The 19664-nt window shown below is 40.1% G+C and overlaps 1 protein-coding gene across 1 annotated transcript in view; it reads right to left on the reverse strand.

Moving 5' to 3' along the window:
- The window catches only part of DPP6 (dipeptidyl peptidase like 6), a 768584-nt gene that overhangs the window by 316711 nt on the left and 432209 nt on the right, over nucleotides 1-19664 (reverse strand). The window contains exon 5 of the mRNA XM_040984381.1: nucleotides 6941-7015. Coding sequence (XP_040840315.1) covers nucleotides 6941-7015 — 75 coding nt within the window. The remainder of the gene's footprint in view (nucleotides 1-6940; nucleotides 7016-19664) is intronic.

The following is a 19664-nucleotide window of genomic DNA, read 5'->3' on the forward strand; positions in this document are numbered from 1 at the left end:
TTTTCTAAATGACTCATTTAATTTGTACAAAACACAGGCAGTTCTGTTAGTGTCCATATTGGTTTCTACCTGAGTCACTAACAGATTGTTATTGCCAGTGCCCTGACTGCAAAACTGAAGCTGTGCGACCCAGCCGGGGTCTTCTAAATATTTGCAGCAAAGCAACAAGAACTTGATTTCCCTGATTTCCAGCCCAGACCCTCTTTCAAGTTCAGATTAAAAGCACACCTTGCTTCTCTAACTTTGTGGATCTTCAAGGGCCATAAGAGAAATAAGCAGGTTTTACATAATCTAAATAGACCCGTTATGCCCTTCTACTGGACAGTAGGAACATTCCTGTACATGTGACAAAGGGTGCTTCTAACCCCCTCTAGTCATTCTGTCCCTTTTGATATCCACTCCCTTTTGGAATGAGCTAGCTGTAGCATTTCATTTCTTACAGAATACGGCAAAGACAAAGAAGTACCATTCATGACCTGAAGTCTTAAGAACCATGGCAACTATCGTGCGGACACTCCTTTCCTGGCTCTTCTTGTTTTTGATCTCTGATGGGGCAAATAGTTATATTTGGAGAGTCTCAGATGCGGGCAACTTTGGATGGTCCCCGGCCAGCTTTAGTGAGGAGGCCTATAGTTAGCAGGAACAGAGTCCTGTAATAGCCATGCAGTGATCTAGACGAGATGAGATGACCCTAAGATGAGCTTGCAGCCCAGGTGGGGCTGTGTGACAGACACTGTGCGAAAAGGTAGGGCCACCCACAGCCCCAAACTCTGACAGAGGCTGAGATAGCTGTTGAAACTATTATAATGTTGAAGTCATCTTCTGTTGAAGTCATTATAATGTTGATTTGTTTTTTAAAATGTATTCATTTGAAAGGCAGATGACACAGAGAAGGAGGAGAGGGAGATGATTAGAAAGAAGGAAAGGGGTAGGGAAAGAGAGAGAGAGAGGTGTTAGGGGAGAAATTTCATATTTTCCTGGTTCATTCCCCAAATGGCTGGAAGAGCCAACTCTTGGCCAGGTTGAAGCCAGGAGCTAGCACTGCATTGCGGCCTTCCACAGGGGGGCAGTGGCCCATGCCTTTGGGCCACCCTCCATTGCCTTCCCCGGTGCATCAGTGGAGAGATGGATCAGAAACAGAGGAGCTAAATGGAGATGCTACTTCCATAAGGCATCCCAAACATGAGCTTAGCCCACTATACTGCGATGCTAGGTCTGGTCATTACATTTTTTTTTATGTAGTAAAAGGTAGCTAAGATCAATTCGTACACATTAACCCATTTGTTAATTAAATCATTGTGTGATATGATATTTTATTTAAACCAGATTTGGGACAAAATTTTAGTTTTGACTGGAATAATGTTTCAACATCCATAAAAATGATCATTCCACTTAACTCTCTCAAACATTGCAATGAAACTTTTCACAAATTTTCAGTGATTTTGTCAGAAAAGATACTCTAAGGAAGAATTTTTACAGATATAACTTTGCCTTGTTCTTTGAAAGTCACAAAATATGCTAATATTTCAAATGTCCCAAGGTATTACAAGTACACTTCTTTCCTCTTCCATAAATGTTTTTCACACTTTTCATATTTGTCAATGCACCTCAGTCTGAAGGAACATGATGTTCTAACTGAATAAGTTTGCTTTAGGTATTTTTCTCCTGCAGTACAGGTGGTATAGTTAGCATAATTTTCAAATTAAAGATTAAAAATGCTATTCCCCCCAACATCTATCTTCGTTTCAGGAGAAATTCTTCGGACATGTTGTGTAATGTAAAACTGCTTTAGCAAACAGTGGCTCCTTTGGGCAGGAATGAGATGATGTCAATTAAAAATGTAGACCACGATAAAGTTGATAGCACATAAATCAAACCGGATCTTTTAAAATATTTCCAACAACCCTCGCACACCACTTAAGGACCTATCCATAGCTCAGGCTGAGAAAGTGTGGAACTGTGCTTCAGCTCACTGTTTCTCAAAGTTACTGCAGAATTGCTATTTTAAACTTCTTTAATGAGCACTTTGGAGGCTATCAATAACAGCGTTGACATAGCTAAAATGAGCTCATTTGTGAATATTCAAGAATGTGAACCAAGTTACAGCTCTGCAGTGTTAAGAAGAGTTTACAGAAACAAGCATGCTAATTAGCATGGCACATATTGTTAGAAAAAAACATGAGGATACATTAAAACCTGGGTCTTCTTGTATTATTACATTTGTGTATTGGATGGAATTTCAAGAATTTGGAGTACATCTTGATCTAACTAAGAGGCTCAGAGAGACGACAGACATGTCTGTTTGGCAGAAAATATGCACAGATGGTCTGAAGAGGGTGATGTACAAGGAATAAAGAAGGCTGTCCCTCTCTCTGAGGGGCTGCTTTGTAGACACAGGCAAATAAAACTTATGCCTATCGAACAGCTGAGAAATAATACAGCTCTACCGTTGCTCTGAACAAATAAAAGAAAGTGATACGTAATAAATGGAGAAAAACAAAATCTGTTTTCCATCTCTTATGCTCCTTAAGATATTACCCTATGATTCATAGCAAACCCCTTGACTTTGATTGTTATTTACTAAATTCTCTCTCCACACATGCTGAATTGGACAGCTCTTCCATACTTGGTCTCAAGCTATGCGGAGGTAGACGGTTCCATGTGGGTTTTGAGCAAACTCAGACCACTGTAACCAGGTGGTGCCTTACAACCACTCCAACATGTAGACACAGAGCTTCTGTATGCTCAAGTCTGAGCACCCTCAAAGTGTAAGGGGACTGATGCTCACTGGACCACCGTCCAGCATTGAGCACAGAAAGCACGAAATCAAGACTTCCTCTTCTGGTGCAGCAGGCCAAAATGGCTGGGGTGCGCTGCTTAAGGCTGCCCAGAAAGGAACAAGTTGATTGTGATGGTGAGCAATGGGATTAAATCTTCCCCCTATTCACAATCCCTCTGGAGCTTCAGGGAAAGGTCCAGAATTAAAACGTAAACCAGGACTCCCACATCAGTCAGTCCAGAGAAAGTATGAGATCACTTGGGAAAACAAGGAAAGGAGAAGAAGCTAAGAGTCACGCACCCAAGGCCTGGAACATTTAGACACCCATCAAGAGAAGCCTTCTGGAAACGATTTTTTTTTTCCTTCTTCCATTTAACAAGGCACTCTTGAGTTTTTATCTATTTGTTTAGCTGCCCCTTTTCTCATTCTGCACAAGATTAAATCCTTTCCAGGATCCTATATAAAGCCTTATAGGATGGCACTAGTAGTTCTTGAAAGCTCAGTCTTGGGACTCTTCCTATTTTCATGTGTTGCTCCCTACAGGTGACATGAGTGGCTTTATTTTCCTTCTTTAAGATAATTACCCTTCACATTTTTCTCCACTACTAATGTCATCTATGAGCTTCACACTCCCATTTGCGCTCGCTTGTAATCTTGTCTTAATGTTCCAGAGAAACTCAGCAATTGCAAAGCCAAAGGCACGGAGAGCTGAGCTCCTTACCTGTTAGGCCAGGTGGCTGGCTGCTCTCTGTCTTGTCTCCAGCCACCCTGAGTTCGTCCTCCTTCCTACTCATCATGCGTACTCCTGGCTTCAGGCTTTAGAGGCACCAAGTTTCACCTCCTCCTGAAAGCCTTCCCTGACTTAGTTAATGAAGACAACTTTGCTTTACACTCATGGAACTTCTTATCCCACATGCCATTTACACACTTGTTCCTATTGTGAATTCCATGAGGCAAGTTGGCATATATCCTAGATAGAGGCCGTTTAAGAAAATAAAAGTTGGAAAAGGGTGGCAGGGGTAGGGCATGGTAGCCTAGTGATTAAAGCCCTTGGTGTGCAAGCACTAGGATCCCATAGGGGCTCGGGTTTGTGTCCTTGCTACTCCACTTCCTTTCCAGCTCCCTGCCTGTGGCCTGGGAAAGCACTAGGAGATAGTTAAATCCTTGGGACCCTGCACCCATGTGGGAGACCTGGAAGAAGTTCCTGGATCCTGGTTCCTGTCTTCAGGTCAGCTCAGCTCCAGCCATTGCAGCCATTTGGGAAACAAACAGGCAGTGGGAAGATCTTTCTCCTTCCCTCCTTCTCTCTGTAAATCTACCTTTCCAGTAAAAATAATAAGTACATCTTTTAAAAAGTTAAAAAAAAAGATGATTACGTTATGAACTATGGTAAACACAGACTTTTCCTAACAAGCATGTAAAGCCTTCCAGAGACGCATTAAGGAGAAACAGAAATGGAAATTCAAATGTATGGATCACCTACTGTCTGCCAGGAGCTGAATGAGTTGTATAGCACTTTAATATGTGTTATGCCATGCAGTCCTCATGGTTAGATATACATTAATTCATTTCAATAGGGAAATTAGACTCATGAGAGTTAACTGGTTTCTCAAGAAAATATCTAGTAAGCATTAGATTAGAGCTGGCACTTGAATCTGGGATTGTTAGAATTCCAAGACTATTGTCTTCAGAGGAGCAGTAAAGAGAAGCAAGGTTGGAAATATGATAACCATCCTGATGGTAATTGGAACCTCAGGATTTTCCAACGAAATGGCAACCCATAGCACTGCAATTTTATTGCACAGGGAGTATTTGTAAACTAAATGCAAGCTACCCAACAACTGGCAAGTTAGTCTTTACTAAATGATTTTTTATGATGCTCTATTAATTAATAAAAGTTGAGTTGGTTTGCATAACCAAGATATTTATACGAGCTATCTTTAATCATGAGAATATGATTAGAAAGAATCCCAGAAAAAAAAAAGTCTAGCTTTCTTACAGTTAGATGGAAATTGCATTTTGTAATGAGTAGCAATTTCCAATTAGGAAATACTATATAACCCTTGTGAGAATACAGACATCTTAAAAATATTCAGCAGTATTGTTCGTCTATAGAGCATTTTATTTTTCAAAAAGAATACCAAGGGATAATGTAGCAGTAACCACTATCCATTATTATTTTCCTATTAATAATAATTACCAATACTAAATACAACTCAGTAACAGTCCTGGTCTATCCCATTTATTCCAGAAATAAGTACTTTGACTCTTCTGTTGAAATCCACTCCCCTTTTCTTTGTTTTTCCAATAAAGAAGTTCTGCTTAACAACTAAATTACAAATTCTTATACAGAATCCTAAATTTTTCAGGGTTTTTTTTTTGCAGAAAGCCACAGCAACTTCTCAGTATTTGAAAATTATTAAGGGTAACTTTAACAGAAGCTAAAAGTATCCATTTCTGTAGATGCTTTAATTGTAATACTTCAATCATTTTAGAGTTCTCTAAATCCACTCCAAAGTTCCTGAATTTTCCTTTAGTTAAAAAATATACCTAGTATATGGTATTCTAAACGTTGGCAAGCTCTGCAGACTGAGAAAGGATAATAGCATAGCTCCCAATCGCAGTCCATGATCTAGCTGACGACAGCTCCATCGTGTTCACTCATTCAGTTATTGGCAGCAGTGGGCAGTCTTTCACGGACAAAGATGAGGGAAACGGGTGCCCGATTCCACGAGGCACAGAACCACGGCCCCAGAGACGAGAGCCTCCTTCTTCGCATGGGTGAGAACCTGTTCTGTAACATTCTGATGAACTGATACAGGACTGATAAAGGCTTGGAGGAGCAGGATGCTCTGAGATGGTCCATCTCACTGCTGGGGAAGTCCTTGACTTACAGATTCTCTAGGTAGATAAGATGAGATAGGTCTATGTTGTTCTGTCAGGTGTTGGCCATGCTACCAGGAATGAGCCTGAAACAAGTTTGTGAATGTCCTTCTTCTGTCTGCAGATGGAGGGTGTGTTCCTTTGTTTGTTTTTAATTGAGCTACTTTTGGTACTCTCCAAGGATAGGAAAGGAAGCATTTATTTCTCTGTACATTTCTCTGATGCTTGAAGCTTAAAGAAGTTTAAAGAGATGGGTGTGGGAAAGAACAGGGACCAGCAAGGGTAAAAATCACCTGTTAGAATGTCATGTTCATCAACAGCTTCTGGCTGGATGAATAAAAATACCTGATTGTTCCAATAAATTTGGATGGAGAAAATGCAAGCTTTTAGATAACAGACATTTGAAAGATAGAAAAGTAGATAATTGATGATAGTTTCAAATATCTGCATTGGGAAGAATAAAGCTGCAGTTTCCAATAAAGCCAGCTGTCAAATCAATCTATAGAAGGAAAAATTTAAATTCTAGAATTGGATACTTGTATCTTCATGCAGATTAATCCTGGATTTCCTAAATTAATATTCTAAATAAATGCCCATTTCTAAAATTGCTAATATCTTAAAAGGCAAATGTTTGCTTTACATGTACAAATAAATTTCATCTTCTAACTCATTGAAAATGAAAAGGCTGAGGCCAATTCTAATATAATAGTATGTTGAATGAAGAAAAGGCAAAGAAGAAAGAAAAGCCCACGCTAGCGCAGGAAAATTTAGTCTGCACATACAGTCCAGGGTGAGATTGTATAGAAAATTCTTATGAGATTTTACAGCCAACTCGTATTGACAAAGTACTATCAGCAGGGACTGAAATAATGAAAGTGAGGATTCAACACTTCACTGGAACAGTGTGATGGCCTGTTCATTAACCTCATGATTTTGACTTAAAGGAAAACCTGGCAAGCGCATTTTGTGGTCAGGCTTAAAATTATAGTTTGAGACAAATGCAAGAAAAATTACTGCACAAAGGGTAAGATAAATATCTATAAAAAGGCAAATTCTCACGTTTTCCTCCAAGAAAAACCTCTAAGATTTTCTTTTTCTGCCGATGAAGTTTTTATACCTTTCCTCTCTCCTAGGTGGCAGTAGTCCTTACAAGAGAAAGAGCCACAGAACATTTCAGGATTCAAAGATCATTCATTGCAATGGAAAATTTAAAGAAACGTCAGAAAGAATACAGTGTCAGAATGAAGGAGCCACTTGGGAGAAAAAGCTGGTACTCACCGGTCCCACGTTATATGAGAAAAGGGCATACTCCTTATCTGGAGATATTTCATATCGGACGGCTCTTAATGATTCCTAAAAGAAAAAAGAAAATGGCTGTCAAGGATTCATTGTAACAGCTTGGCACTGTGTAGTGCACTGGAGCCTCCTGGTGCTGCTTTTAAAATTTGCTAGTGAGATTGGTACTCAACAAATCGTCTAACACCTATTACAAATGCTATAGAGTTTCAGTATTACTTGAATGATGGCTTGTGTTGTTTCTTATATGTTATCCATATTTGGATCTAACTTCCACTAAACAATGCTTACCAAAATAAATCAATAGAAATGAGCATTAAAACAATCTTTGCCCATAGAATTCTCAACCTCTTGACACATTTAAATATTATATATATATATATATTTAGATTTTTATTTGTTTATTTATAAGTTACAGAGATAGAGAGGTGAGGGCTTCCATCTGCCAGATCACATCCCTATTTGTGGCAACATCCAGACTTGAGCAGGTGGAAGGCGGGAAGCAGGTACTTCGTTCCAGTGTCTCACGGGGGTGGCAGGGGCACAGGTACCGGGGCCACCTTCTGCTGCTTTTCCCAGGACATTTTCAGAGAGCTGGAATTGGAAGCAAAGTATCTTGTACCTGAACCAGCACTCACACGGCAGGCTGGCATTGCAGGTGGCAGCTTAACATGCTACAACACAATGTTGGTCCCCTCACTTCCTTTTCTTTGCTTTATCTCATACTACAGGCATGGTAAGCAAGAATCATATTTTACATATTATCTTGCAGCTTGCTTCTTACCCTCTCATTCTGTCAGGATAATGCCACTTTTTATCCCTTTCCAATGAATTTCTTCATGGGACACAAGTCATTCTACATAAATGATGTTATTTTGTTTAACCTAACCCAACGTTTGTTACTGCAAAGGGCCACTTACAGACCCAAGGTCACTCTGAAGAGCCCTCCATTCTCACCCCAGCGACTCTGAACAAGTTCACACAGCACACTGAAATTACAGAGAGGGCAGTCAAGATGACATCATATTATCAAGCCCTGCACTTTAGTCTTTCATGCAACAATGTCTTTGGGGAATGATTCAAGGCAATGGAGTTTTCTCAAGTTAGTGATTGTTAAACTTTCCATGAGGCATGGCAAGTTAAGCCACTGACTGTGATGATGGCATCCCAGATGGGTTCAAGTTGTGCCAAATTCACTTTAGATCTAATTATCGGATAATGTGCCTCGGAAAGCAATAGAACATGGCACAAGTCCTCAGGCTCCTGCATTCACTTGGAAGACGTGGAGGAAACTCCGGGTTCCAATCTTGGGCCTGGCCCAGTCTTGGCCATTACAAACATTTAGAGAACGAACCAGTGGATAGAGAATCTCTCCTCTCTCTCTCTCTCTCTGTGTGTGTCCTTTCTGCAACTAAATTTTTAAAAAGCATTTATAGAAGCTGATGCAGCAGCCTAGCAGCTAAAGTCCTCACCTTACATGCGACAGGAACCCATATAGGTGCCAGTTCCTGTCCCCGTGACTCTGCTTCATTTCCTACCCAGCTTCCTGCTTGTGGCCTGGGAAAAAAATCAAGGGTGGCACAAGGCTTTGGGAACCTGCACCTGTATGGGAGACCCACAAGAGGCTCTGAGATCCTGGCTTCAGATCAATTCAGCTCTGGCCTTTGAGACCACTTGGGAATTGAATCACCGGATGGAAAATCTTCTTTGTCTCTTCTCCTCTGCATATCTGATTTTCCAATAAAAGCGAATAAATCTTTAAAAAAAGCATTTATAATTTCTACAGCCCACACCATAGGGTCTGCCTTAATGTGTTCACACAGTCCTTTCTGAAGGAAAACAGTCTATTCTTGTTATTAAAGGCAGTTACATTCTATAAGATCACCACCAATGCTGAATTGCTGAACACCAAACCATTGCTCCAAAGAGAAGCACAGGGTTAAGATCCTTTCAAGTTTCCCTGTTCAGATTTGTATCAACTGATGAGCACATAATCTTCCTTATGTTTCTGTGCAAAGAAACCATATTGGATCCATATTCTGAAAGTATTAACCCTGGACTCATGGTCCACACCGTTACAACTCATGCTTGAAAAAGGGTTATTTTACATATATATGTTTCTCTCTGCAAGGCAATTCAGACCCTTCTTGCACTTAGGAACACCAGACAGTATTGGCCCCCGCCTGAGGATCATTTAAAGCACTGATTTCTTCAACATAAACCACAACTGTGTGCCAGATGTGGCACTAAATAGAACACAAAAAGGCAGTTGTTTACAGTCCAAGTATTGAAAGCAGAAAATTGTTCTACCTCTGCTGGGAATGCAAGCATAGGACAATGCAATTATTTCCTTTTTTTCTGTGCTCTGGAATGACTGCAAATATAATGTATTACTATGAGGTTGCAACTGAATTGTATCACTCCAGTAAATTAGTAAATATGAAGCTGTGAATAAGGAAGATCAATTACAAGGTTCTCGGTCGATTGTTCCTATAAACAATACTATAGTAGAAATCCTCACCTACGGGTCCTACTGAAGTACGTGGGGTTTCAAAATCCTTCTATAAGACAGAGATCTAACATTGGGTGATTTACACACATTGAAAACATTTAAATAGCTATTGCCAAATGGCTTTTCAAACATGTTTTCAGAATTTGCACTCCCACCACTGATGGAATGTGTCCTTTCTTCCCCTCATCTAGAAATCACACATCTTCCCTTTCATTGTGACATGCTAATGGTTGAAAAGTGCTGCTCCGTCAATGGCATCGGTTCCTTTCCTTGCCTACGGCTGCATGCGATCCTCCTCAGCTATGCTTCAGGCAATGTGGATTCTGTGTTCAGAAGGCTGCCTCTTCCTCTGAAATATTCTGCATGCATTTCCTGGGCTTCAATTTTGCCCGCCTCTTCCTTCTTAACACTCCTATCCCTGTCATCCTCACCACACAATCAAAATGTCTCTTGCGGAGACTCCTGAGATCCACATTGTTCCATAGCATAATTTCTCCATTGTCATCCTGCACCTTTCCTTCCTCAAATTCCCACTTTTGCTTGGCCACAGGCACACACTCTCATTGTCCCTCAATCTGCCTCACTGTTGTGTCTTACACTTTGTGGTTCCTTTCACTTCCCTGACCGTGGAATCGTGAAGTGTCCACGAATGAACATTTGGATTTTTCTACTAATGAAAATCTCTTCCTAAGTGATGTGACCAGTCCCATCCATGTGCCTGCTGAGGATGCCTGCTGCTCTCCATCCCAGGTCAGCTGAAGCTAGATGAGGCTGACATCTCTGGGCATCCCATAATCGCAGAATAATCTTTTCTTTTTTTATTTCATTCCCTACCCTCCTTCTAAGTGAGAGTTTCTATACCCTGTTTGCATTTTTAAAAGAATTTATTTATTGATTAATGAAGAGAGAATATATTTATGGTAAAGGAAACCTTAATCCTACAACAGGAAAGTCAAAAACAAAAAAACTCTGGAAAACACTTGAGAGTTGTTAACCAGCATCTTGCTTCTCCTACCCTGTTCTCACCGCAACTGGGACTAGAGGGCTCAGAATAAGGGCTCTTCATTTCTGCTAATGAACAAAAACCAGCCACAGGGCTATTAAAAAATTAAAGATCAACAGCAGCAAGGCAGCACTCCTGAATAGGAAACTGGCTCATTGACCTGGATGGGGCCAGGACCCAGCCTGTTCTGAGTGGCTACAAGGCAGGCACGTACACTCAGGGAAGCCGGCTCAAGCCATTGGCAGAAACAACTTGATTCTTCCATTACAGGAAATGCTTCAACAGAGGAGTTTGCACAAGCTAAAACCTACACGGTCCCAGCTAAACAGCACTGAAAATAAACTTTGGCACAAATACCAGAGCCATCTGATGGCATCACAGCAGAGGCAGGGCTGTTAGACCTGAATGTTAACAACCTTGCTTCCAAGCTGATTTATCTCCCTAGCTGTAATCATTTTCTAAGATTATACGTATTGTTGTTATTTTTCTTACTTATTGCTGGCTCCCTTTAGGAGAATGTAAATGACTGTTCAATCTTTAATTTCTCTTAGCAACATTTTATCATTTTCAGCATACAGTTCTTGGGCATATTTAGTTAACCTTTTCCCTAAGTATTTAATCTCATTGATAATTTATACATGTAAAATGTAAGGTATATTTTAATGTCAATATGCAAGTGCTTAATGCTAATGCTAAAGAAACAGGAATCTGTGAATGTTTAACTTCTCAAATTTGAAACACTGGTAAACCATTTTGCAGATGCCTTAGGATTTCCTAATTGTGTGTTTAATGGATGAAAATTGTTTCTTTTTTTTCCTTTTCTCCACATCAAGACTCTTTTTATTGCCTTAACATATTTTAGAGGACTTTCAGTACAATAAGTAAAAATAGCAAAAGTAGGTATTCTTGAACTTTTCTTAATCTTTTGAACAAAGTATTTTTACTTTTCATTATTTACTATAATAGGGGTAGGTAGAATTTTTTGTAGATACTTTCACAAGGTTGAAGATTTTCCTTGCTTTCTAGTCTGTGGAAATTTGCAATAGCAAATGTGTGTCAGAATTTCTCAAATGTTTTCTACACTTATTTAAATGATTTTTTTCTTGTCTTATTCTGTCCATATGGCAAATTACATTGCTTCATTTTCAAGTATCAAACCAACCTTGGATTCCTGGGATCAACTTTATTCAATCCCAACTTATCAATTCTTTTGCATATTATTGGATTTGATTTACTAATACCTTGCTGAGAATTTTTGCTTTGTGTTTATGAAGGAAACTGATCTTTGGGCTTATTCTCTGGGATTATCTGATAGATTTTCATTTCAAGGTAATATTAACTTAAGATATGGATTTCAAGTATTTCTTCTTTTCTCTTGTATCTATACATTTTCTCTTCCTGTAGTAAAACACATGATACCTAGTACTCTATAAAGAATAGATATTTGGGACGAGTGCAGTAGCCTAGTGGTTAAAATCTTCACCTTGCACGCACCAAGATCACATTTGGGTGCCAGTTTGTGTCCTGGATGCTCCATTTCCTTTCCATCCAGCTCCCTGCTTGCACCCAAAGCCATGGGACCCTGCACCTGCATGAGAGACCTGGAAGAAGCTCCTGGCTCCTGGCTTTGGATCGCTTAGTCTGTCTATTGCATGTACTTGGAGAGGGAACCAAAAGACGGGAGGTCTTTCTATCTCTCCTTCTCTCTGTAGATCTGACTTTGCAGTAAAAATAAATAAAATAGATGTCTATTTTGCTCATACTTCTGGAGATTCGTAAGCCCGAGGTATCGGGCTGGCAGTTGCTCAGCATGTGGGTAGGCAAGGGTCCTTTCTGTGTCCTAACATGACAGTGAGCACCATATGGCAAGAGAAACTGAACGTGCTAATTCAAGGTTCCCCTCCCCTTCTGCTAAGCCACTGAAGCCACAAGAATCCACTGGAATTCTGTTCTGAAAACCTCATCTAATCCTAATTGTTCCTCAAAGGTCCCACCTAGAAGTCATAGCAACTGATGGATTTGGGGATTAAGCTTCTAACAGGAATTTGGGAGGCATTTTTCAATCATAGCATTTCTGTGTAGAATTGGTATTATTTCTTTTAACATTTAGTCAAACTCTCTAACGAAGGCATTCAGGTCTTGAACTATTAACTTACTACATCAATATGGAGCTATACATATAAGTTTTTTCTCAATTAGTGGGCTGTTATGATACATTTGTTAAAGATTTATTATTTATTTAAAATACCTGATTTACTTTTATTTGAAAGGCAGATTTTACAGCGAGAAGGAGAGACAGTGAGAGAGGATTTTTATCTACTGCTTCACTCCACAAGTGGCCACAATGGCCAGAGCTGAACTAATTTGAAGCCAAGAGCCTCTTCCAGGTCTCCTATTAGGGTTCAGGGTCCAAAGCTTTGCTTTGGGCCATCCTCTGCTTCTTTCCCCGGGCATAAGCAGGAGAGTGGGTGGAAAGTGGATCCCTGAAAGACAGCATCACACGGGGAGGCACTGGCAGGGAGAGACAAACCAAGACAGAGAGAGAGACAGAGACAGAGATAGATATAGAGAGAACATCCATATGCAAATGACTGAAACAGCTAGCTATAGCTGGGCTGCTTGAAAAAGCTAGGGGCTAGGTCAGCCACATCAGTGCAGGGGCCAAGTATTTAGGCCATCTTTTCCTGCTTTCCCAGGAGCATCAACAGAGAGCTGGATCAGAAGTAGAGCACCTGAGACTCGAACCATGCCTATACGAGATACTGGCACCACATACAGTGGCTTTACTTGCTGTGCCACAGCAGTGCTCCCAGCCGTTATGATTTGTGTCTTTCAAAGATTTATCTACTTCACAAATGTTAGCAAATTTGACATAACACCTTCACAAATTTTATTATTTTTAAAAAATTATCTGAAATTGTGGCTTCCAGGTTTAATAAATGCTTCGTAAATGTTTCTTGAGTCAGCAAATGTTCCCTGCTGTTACAAAGATTGACACATCATTATGACCGATACAAAGATACTTCCAACAGAAATCAGCCAAGAACTCAGCTTGCCAGACTGAGAAATCAGGATAGCTCAGACTCCTTGAAGGAGGTCAGCTGCTAATGATAGCACCTGCAACTGGGGATCTCCCCAGGCTCTTGGGTAACTTACTGCTGCCATTCTTATGCAGGAGTTCATGCATTTCTCATTCAGTCTCCCGGCCCTTCACCTTTGTGGAAATGTTAGGCTGCAGGTCCACCTCTCCACCAAATGCAGACAACAGATGCAGAAAGCACCAGGCACATTCTTAAACTTTTGCCCTGAGACTGGAATAAAAGACCCATTTTCCAGGAAAAGCAAGCTTTGGCTTGAAGCGTGCTTGACCCCTCCCTGCCATATTTTTCATCTGTTTTGTATTAATCATCTTTCTTTTCTGATAAAGTTGAAGGAACTCACTTTGCTTATACAGTTAGTTATGCCAGCACTGTTTTTCAATTGTCACCACATTTCCTAGTATTTTACATAAATGAATATTCATTTCTATTGGAACTTACTTCTCAGCTGCTGTTCAGGCTTGTACATGCTACTCCTATGTAGAGTTTGGTGACCTTAATACTAAAGTTTGGTGATTTTAATACTGAAATCTGGTTTTATGTCCTGCTTACACCACTTGACATGCAAACTTTATTTTATTTGTTTATTAATTTTTCTTATTAATATGTATGCTTTAGAAAGCCTCCCAATTTCCCCCAATTTCTTGGGCCTTTTTTAAATAGAATTAAGATTTGTCCTTATCTCATGGAATATGTAATAATTCCATGGAGTAATTAAATATTAGCAGCAATGATGAGTAGTCCTGCTTCATAAACAACTATAATTGAAAATTTCCTCCTGTTTGTTATTTAGAATGATTTTGTCCTGCTGGGTAGTGCTTGGTAAATGAGCTTTAAAATATTTAAGCAGCTTCACGTTATTGTCTTACCTTGTGTCTTTATTAGGATTTGCCAATGCATATTATCACATGCCATTGTGCATCTAATGATATAATAATAATCTTTATGTTATTTCACAGTTGTAATTGGTTCCTGATGTCCAAATGCTGTTGTCATGATTAAACTTGCCTTGTTCACAGCATTGAACTCAGGCACTCAAATTTAGGATTCAGAAGTCCCTAAGCTATCTTCTTTATTTAATGTGGCAAATAGTCTCCTCTCTCTCACTCTCTCTCATATATATATATGATTTTCATGTTACTTGATAGGTAAAGACAGAGACAAACAGACAGACAAGCAGAGAGCCACCATTTACTGGTTCACTGTCCCAAAGCTTGCAACAACAGCCAGGACTGGGCTACCCTGACACCAGAAGACAGAAACTCAACCTTTATCTTTCACACAAATGGAAGACAACTAGCTACTTGAGACCATGCTGCCTTCTGATGCATATTAGCAAAAAGATGATAGTGAGAGTGAAGCTAATATTTGTTTAACAATCTATTTATTTATTTATAAAAATCTCTCCTCTACAGTGCTGGTAGCATTGTGTAGGAGGCTAAATGTTTGCCTATGGCTCCGGAATCCCAAACGGGATGCTGGTTCAATCCGAGCTTCCAATCCAACTTCCTGCTCATGGCCTGCAAAAGCTAGGAAGGATGGCTCAAGTCCTTGGGACCTTGCACCCATGTGGGAGACCTGGAGAAAGCTCCAGGCTCCTGGTTTCGGACTGGCTCAGCTCCAGCTGTTGCGGCCTTCAGGGAAGTAAGACAGTGGCTAGATGAGCTCGCCTCCCCCATCTCTTTCTTATTGTTAAGATTTTTTTTTTATTGGAAAGGTAGATCAGATTTGCAGAGAGAAGGAGAGACAGACAGAAAGATTCTCTGTTCACTGGTTCATTCCCGAAATGGCTGTGATGGCCACAGTTGAGCTGATCCCAAGCCAGGAGCCAGGAGTCTTTCCCTGGTATCCCACATGGGTGCAGGGTCCCAAGACTTTGGGCCATCCTCTACTGATATCCCAAGCCACAAGCATAGAGCTGTGTGAAGAGGAACAGCCAAAATATGACCTGGAGCCCATATGGAATCCTGGAGCTTACAAGGTTGAGGATTTAGCCCTCCTCTATCCCTGTCACTGGCCACCAATTTGTCAGGCTTGCTCAACTTTATGACACAAATGCTCTGAACCCAGCAAGAGTCCTTCATTGCTATCACTGATATTCTGAAGCAAAGACCTTCTAATTGGGTTCCTGTAATCACTTTCTAATTATCTAAATTTGTTTTACACAAATAAAGCAGTTTTATAAGTGGTGCTTTTAGTTAAACATGATTTACAAGTTTTTGTTTTTATAGATTTTATAGAGAAGTTCATGGAGACCGACAATTTATCAAAGGTCACCTGGCAAATGAACGGAAGATACCAGTACAGCTAAAATCGCTGGAGGTCTGTACCTAACAAGCATAGTGCACCTGGTGTAAAAATCTGGTCATGAGCTACATAAAAAATTCCAAAGTATTATTTTTACGGTGGAGGTGGGATTTGAACCTGGGGATTCAGACACAGGATGCAGGTGGCCAACGTGGCATCTTAGCCACTGTGTCAAACATCTAGCGCTGGCAATTCTCTCGATGAAGGGAGCCACATCCCACAGCTGGACACCAATTCACATCAAACCATTCCATTTCAAGCCCTAGGGATGGACTCGGCTGTTGCTCCCTTATTGCATCCACTGGTTGTCAAACTCAAAGTAAACTTGAACACGCAGCTATAGAAAAGAGTAACAAGATGATGAAGGACCTTGGACCTGGAAGATTGAATCATGTCTTAACTTCTCCATTCTTCTAAGGAGCTAAGTATAAAACATTCTAGTCATCTAATTTAAAATTAAAAAGATACTCATGAAATAAAAGATAAAATAGCAGAAAAAATAAGTAAACACCATTGTTATTTTCTGTTCTATTTTACAATAATAGAAGTAGCAAAAGAAAAGAGAAAAAGAGAATGCAAGGAGACAAAAAGGGACCAAAAGACCACGTGAGATGCAAGAGGAAATGAGAATGTGGGGGTATATAGAAGGCCCTGGCCCAGACGCAAACAGAAGGCAGCAGCTGCTCATGCCATAGCTTTTAATGAAACTCTCACAAAAGATGTCGAATCATCATGCCATCCTTTTGTATCTTGGCTAAAGAGAGTTTCATGTGAGGGGTCAGTCCAGCTGAATGCCAGCGAGTGAGCGAGGCTCACTGTGAGCATTGGCCAGAATAAATCCTGTCTGAGAGGCCGGCTGCTGCCCAGCTCCTGCCAAATTTTGCTATAAGGAAAACAAGGACTTGGTGCAGCCGCCAGATAGTCATAGTTTTCAAGAAATGCCAGAAATTTGGGTTTAGAATTGATATGGGCCAAACCAAACATTTCAGAGGACAGCATGGATGGCCGGAAGCTAACCTCTTCACTACAGATAAACGTGACATGCAGTCTTAGATTAGGGAACAGCCTTGCTCTGGAGCTTCATTGTCACTGCCTGACTGCTGCCACTGTCACCCCTATCCTGGGCACAAGTACAGGAGCTTCAGGGTGGAGGAGTCTGCCCTGGGAGTTGAACAGCAGACACGATCCACATCCCCCAGACTGGCCTGCTCCTACCCCGGGCCAAGCCAGGCAGTCACAGCTCCTGCACAACAGCGCTGTGAACAAAGGATGTTGCCTTTCTGTGTCAAATGCACTCACTCCCTAGAAGGGCTTAGCCAAGAGCAGCGGAAGCTCTCGGAGGAGATAACCTGACATAGCATGAAGTCAACATACTGAAGGCTGAACATGGCCCACTGTTTAAAACCCAAGCTATCTTGAGTCCCAACCTCCATCACACACTGAAGCTCCTCGCTGCACAGCCATTTTGTTCCGAACACTGGAATACATCTCATGACACCTAAATCTTCTGAGTTCATATTCACTTTCAGAAACTTAGATAAAAATTCAAACCCTTCATGTAAAGATGCTATACTTGTAAATGAAAGGGGTCGTGATTTAGAGAAACAAAATACTTTTAATTTAATTGCTAATTTAGTAATTAAAATAATTAACTAGACAAATAAATTAGCACGTAAAACAAGTAGCGAGAGACAGGAAACCTGATGAGCAAAGCAGCTGAGTGCTTTCCTATTTTAATGGTTTTAATCTCGCCTCCAAGTATTTCTTGGAACTTTCTAGAACTCCTACTTATTCATCATTGGAAGACATCTACTCTCTTCAAAACATGAGACAAAATCTTTTTTAAACTGGTCAAAATGACTGAATAAGTGACACTGAAACTTCTATTATGAAAATTACCACACTAGAAAATAATATGCAGAATTTCATCATCTGAAAAGATAAACTGTTTTCAGAGTTCAGTATTCATTAGCCAGTCTTTCCAATACATCTTGATGGTATCTGCAACAGAAGCCTAAGAATGCAAAAGCCTATTGAATTGTTCCACTTATTTAATATAACATGATAAACAATTCTCATATTGCTATAGAACCTTCACAGCTATTATTTTAATGGATATAACATAGTTCATATTTTTACTTATTTCACTTTCTTAATTTCAGGTATTTTTCTAGAATAAATCATCTTGCAAAATTTGCATCATTTCTAATATTTACTTACAATCTCCAGAGTGAATCCAAATGCATAAACGTTTTCATGGCTCTTGAATTGTATTGTAAAGTTGCCTGCCAGCACATGGGACAATTACAATGATCCAGTGATCCAGCCTTACTTATTTCACTGTCACTAGTGGCATTATTGATTTCAAGGGCATCTAATATACGAGGAGCATAGAAGAATCTAGGGATTTATTCTACACTGGTCTTAAGATCAACAACACACCAAATGGATGTCAAGCCACACTTCCATGTGTGGACCTTCTTGGTTTCCTCATGTCAGAAAACAAAAATTTTGATGATCCAATCTTCAAGAACTATTCCAGCTTCAAATACATAAATCTCAAGCAAAGGCAAACATTTCATCCTTCTGAGAAGTTTTATTGTGTTATGTCTTAATCACACAGATATGGCTCATTTTTCAGGAGAATTACAGAATGGTCCCAACTAGAGATCATTATGCTCAATGAAATATACCAATCTCTAAAGACAAATATGTTCTCTGTGATATAGGCAACTTTCATGTAAAATATAGAATCAATGCATAGGTAAATATGTATATACATATATTTATTTAGAAGAACTGCATATTAGAGGCAAGTATACTGAGAAATAGATACAGTGCAGTATGCATCTCTGCTCCCAATAGTGTCTCTTAATTCTTGAATATTTTTTATCTTGATCCAGCTCTGCTTCCAGTTTTTGTTTGTTTCCCCCTGGTGACAGGAAATATCTTCCAAACCTGAGATTCTTCTGCCTCTTTCATTCTATTTTGGAGACCCTACAATGTAGTTTTAATTTGTTCCACTGTATTCTTCATTTCTGATATATCAGCTTTCATTTGATTCATTTCCAGTGTGATGTATTCCTTAAACTCTTTGAATGCCTGCTTTACGTGCTTCTCATTGTTGATAAGAAGTTTTATAACAAGTGTTTTGAATTCTGTATCCCCCATTTTCTCAATGTCTTCCTCAATGAACTCTAAGATTGGCAAAGGCTTTTGTTCCTTTGCAGAGAAGTCTTCAGTAATATTCATTGTGCCTTTGTTTCCTCCTTTGCTCTTGATCATTGTACTTCTGGTTATCCGATTCTTCTCTTTGGTGCAGGTTTCTAAGCTGTGTCACTCATAAGTCTACAATTTGGTTTTACTTATTGCAGTTGGCACATGGCTCTTTGTTTGCAGTCATTTGTGCCATTCCCTCCAGCAGTTTCCAGGTCTTGGTTCTTATGTTAGATCTCCACTATGGTCTCCGTAGCCCCAGCTCCTGGCTCACCACTCTCTACCTCCTGTGAGCCCATGCTGAGGCTGTACCATTGTCTGTACAGCCTTTCTCCTACTTCCTGTTGGATCAGGTCCCAGGATTAGGGAGATACCAGGTGTCCTATATAGCAAGGTTGTTGTTGATGGTGATCTTGCATAAACCTGTTGGATGTTAGGTCTGAGGGCCACACGGACCTGTCTTGACTTGTACGATACCAAATTGGTGTTATTTACCCTGTGGAACTAGGGCAATGCACTGAGGTCAGTGAGTTCACTGCCAGCTCAGCTCATGCACAGCTCGCTATTGTC

Source organism: Ochotona curzoniae, unplaced genomic scaffold (genome assembly GCF_017591425.1).
Source record: "Ochotona curzoniae isolate NIBS_2020 unplaced genomic scaffold, NIBS_Ocur_1.0 contig_4105, whole genome shotgun sequence".
Classification (NCBI taxonomy): domain Eukaryota; kingdom Metazoa; phylum Chordata; class Mammalia; order Lagomorpha; family Ochotonidae; genus Ochotona; species Ochotona curzoniae.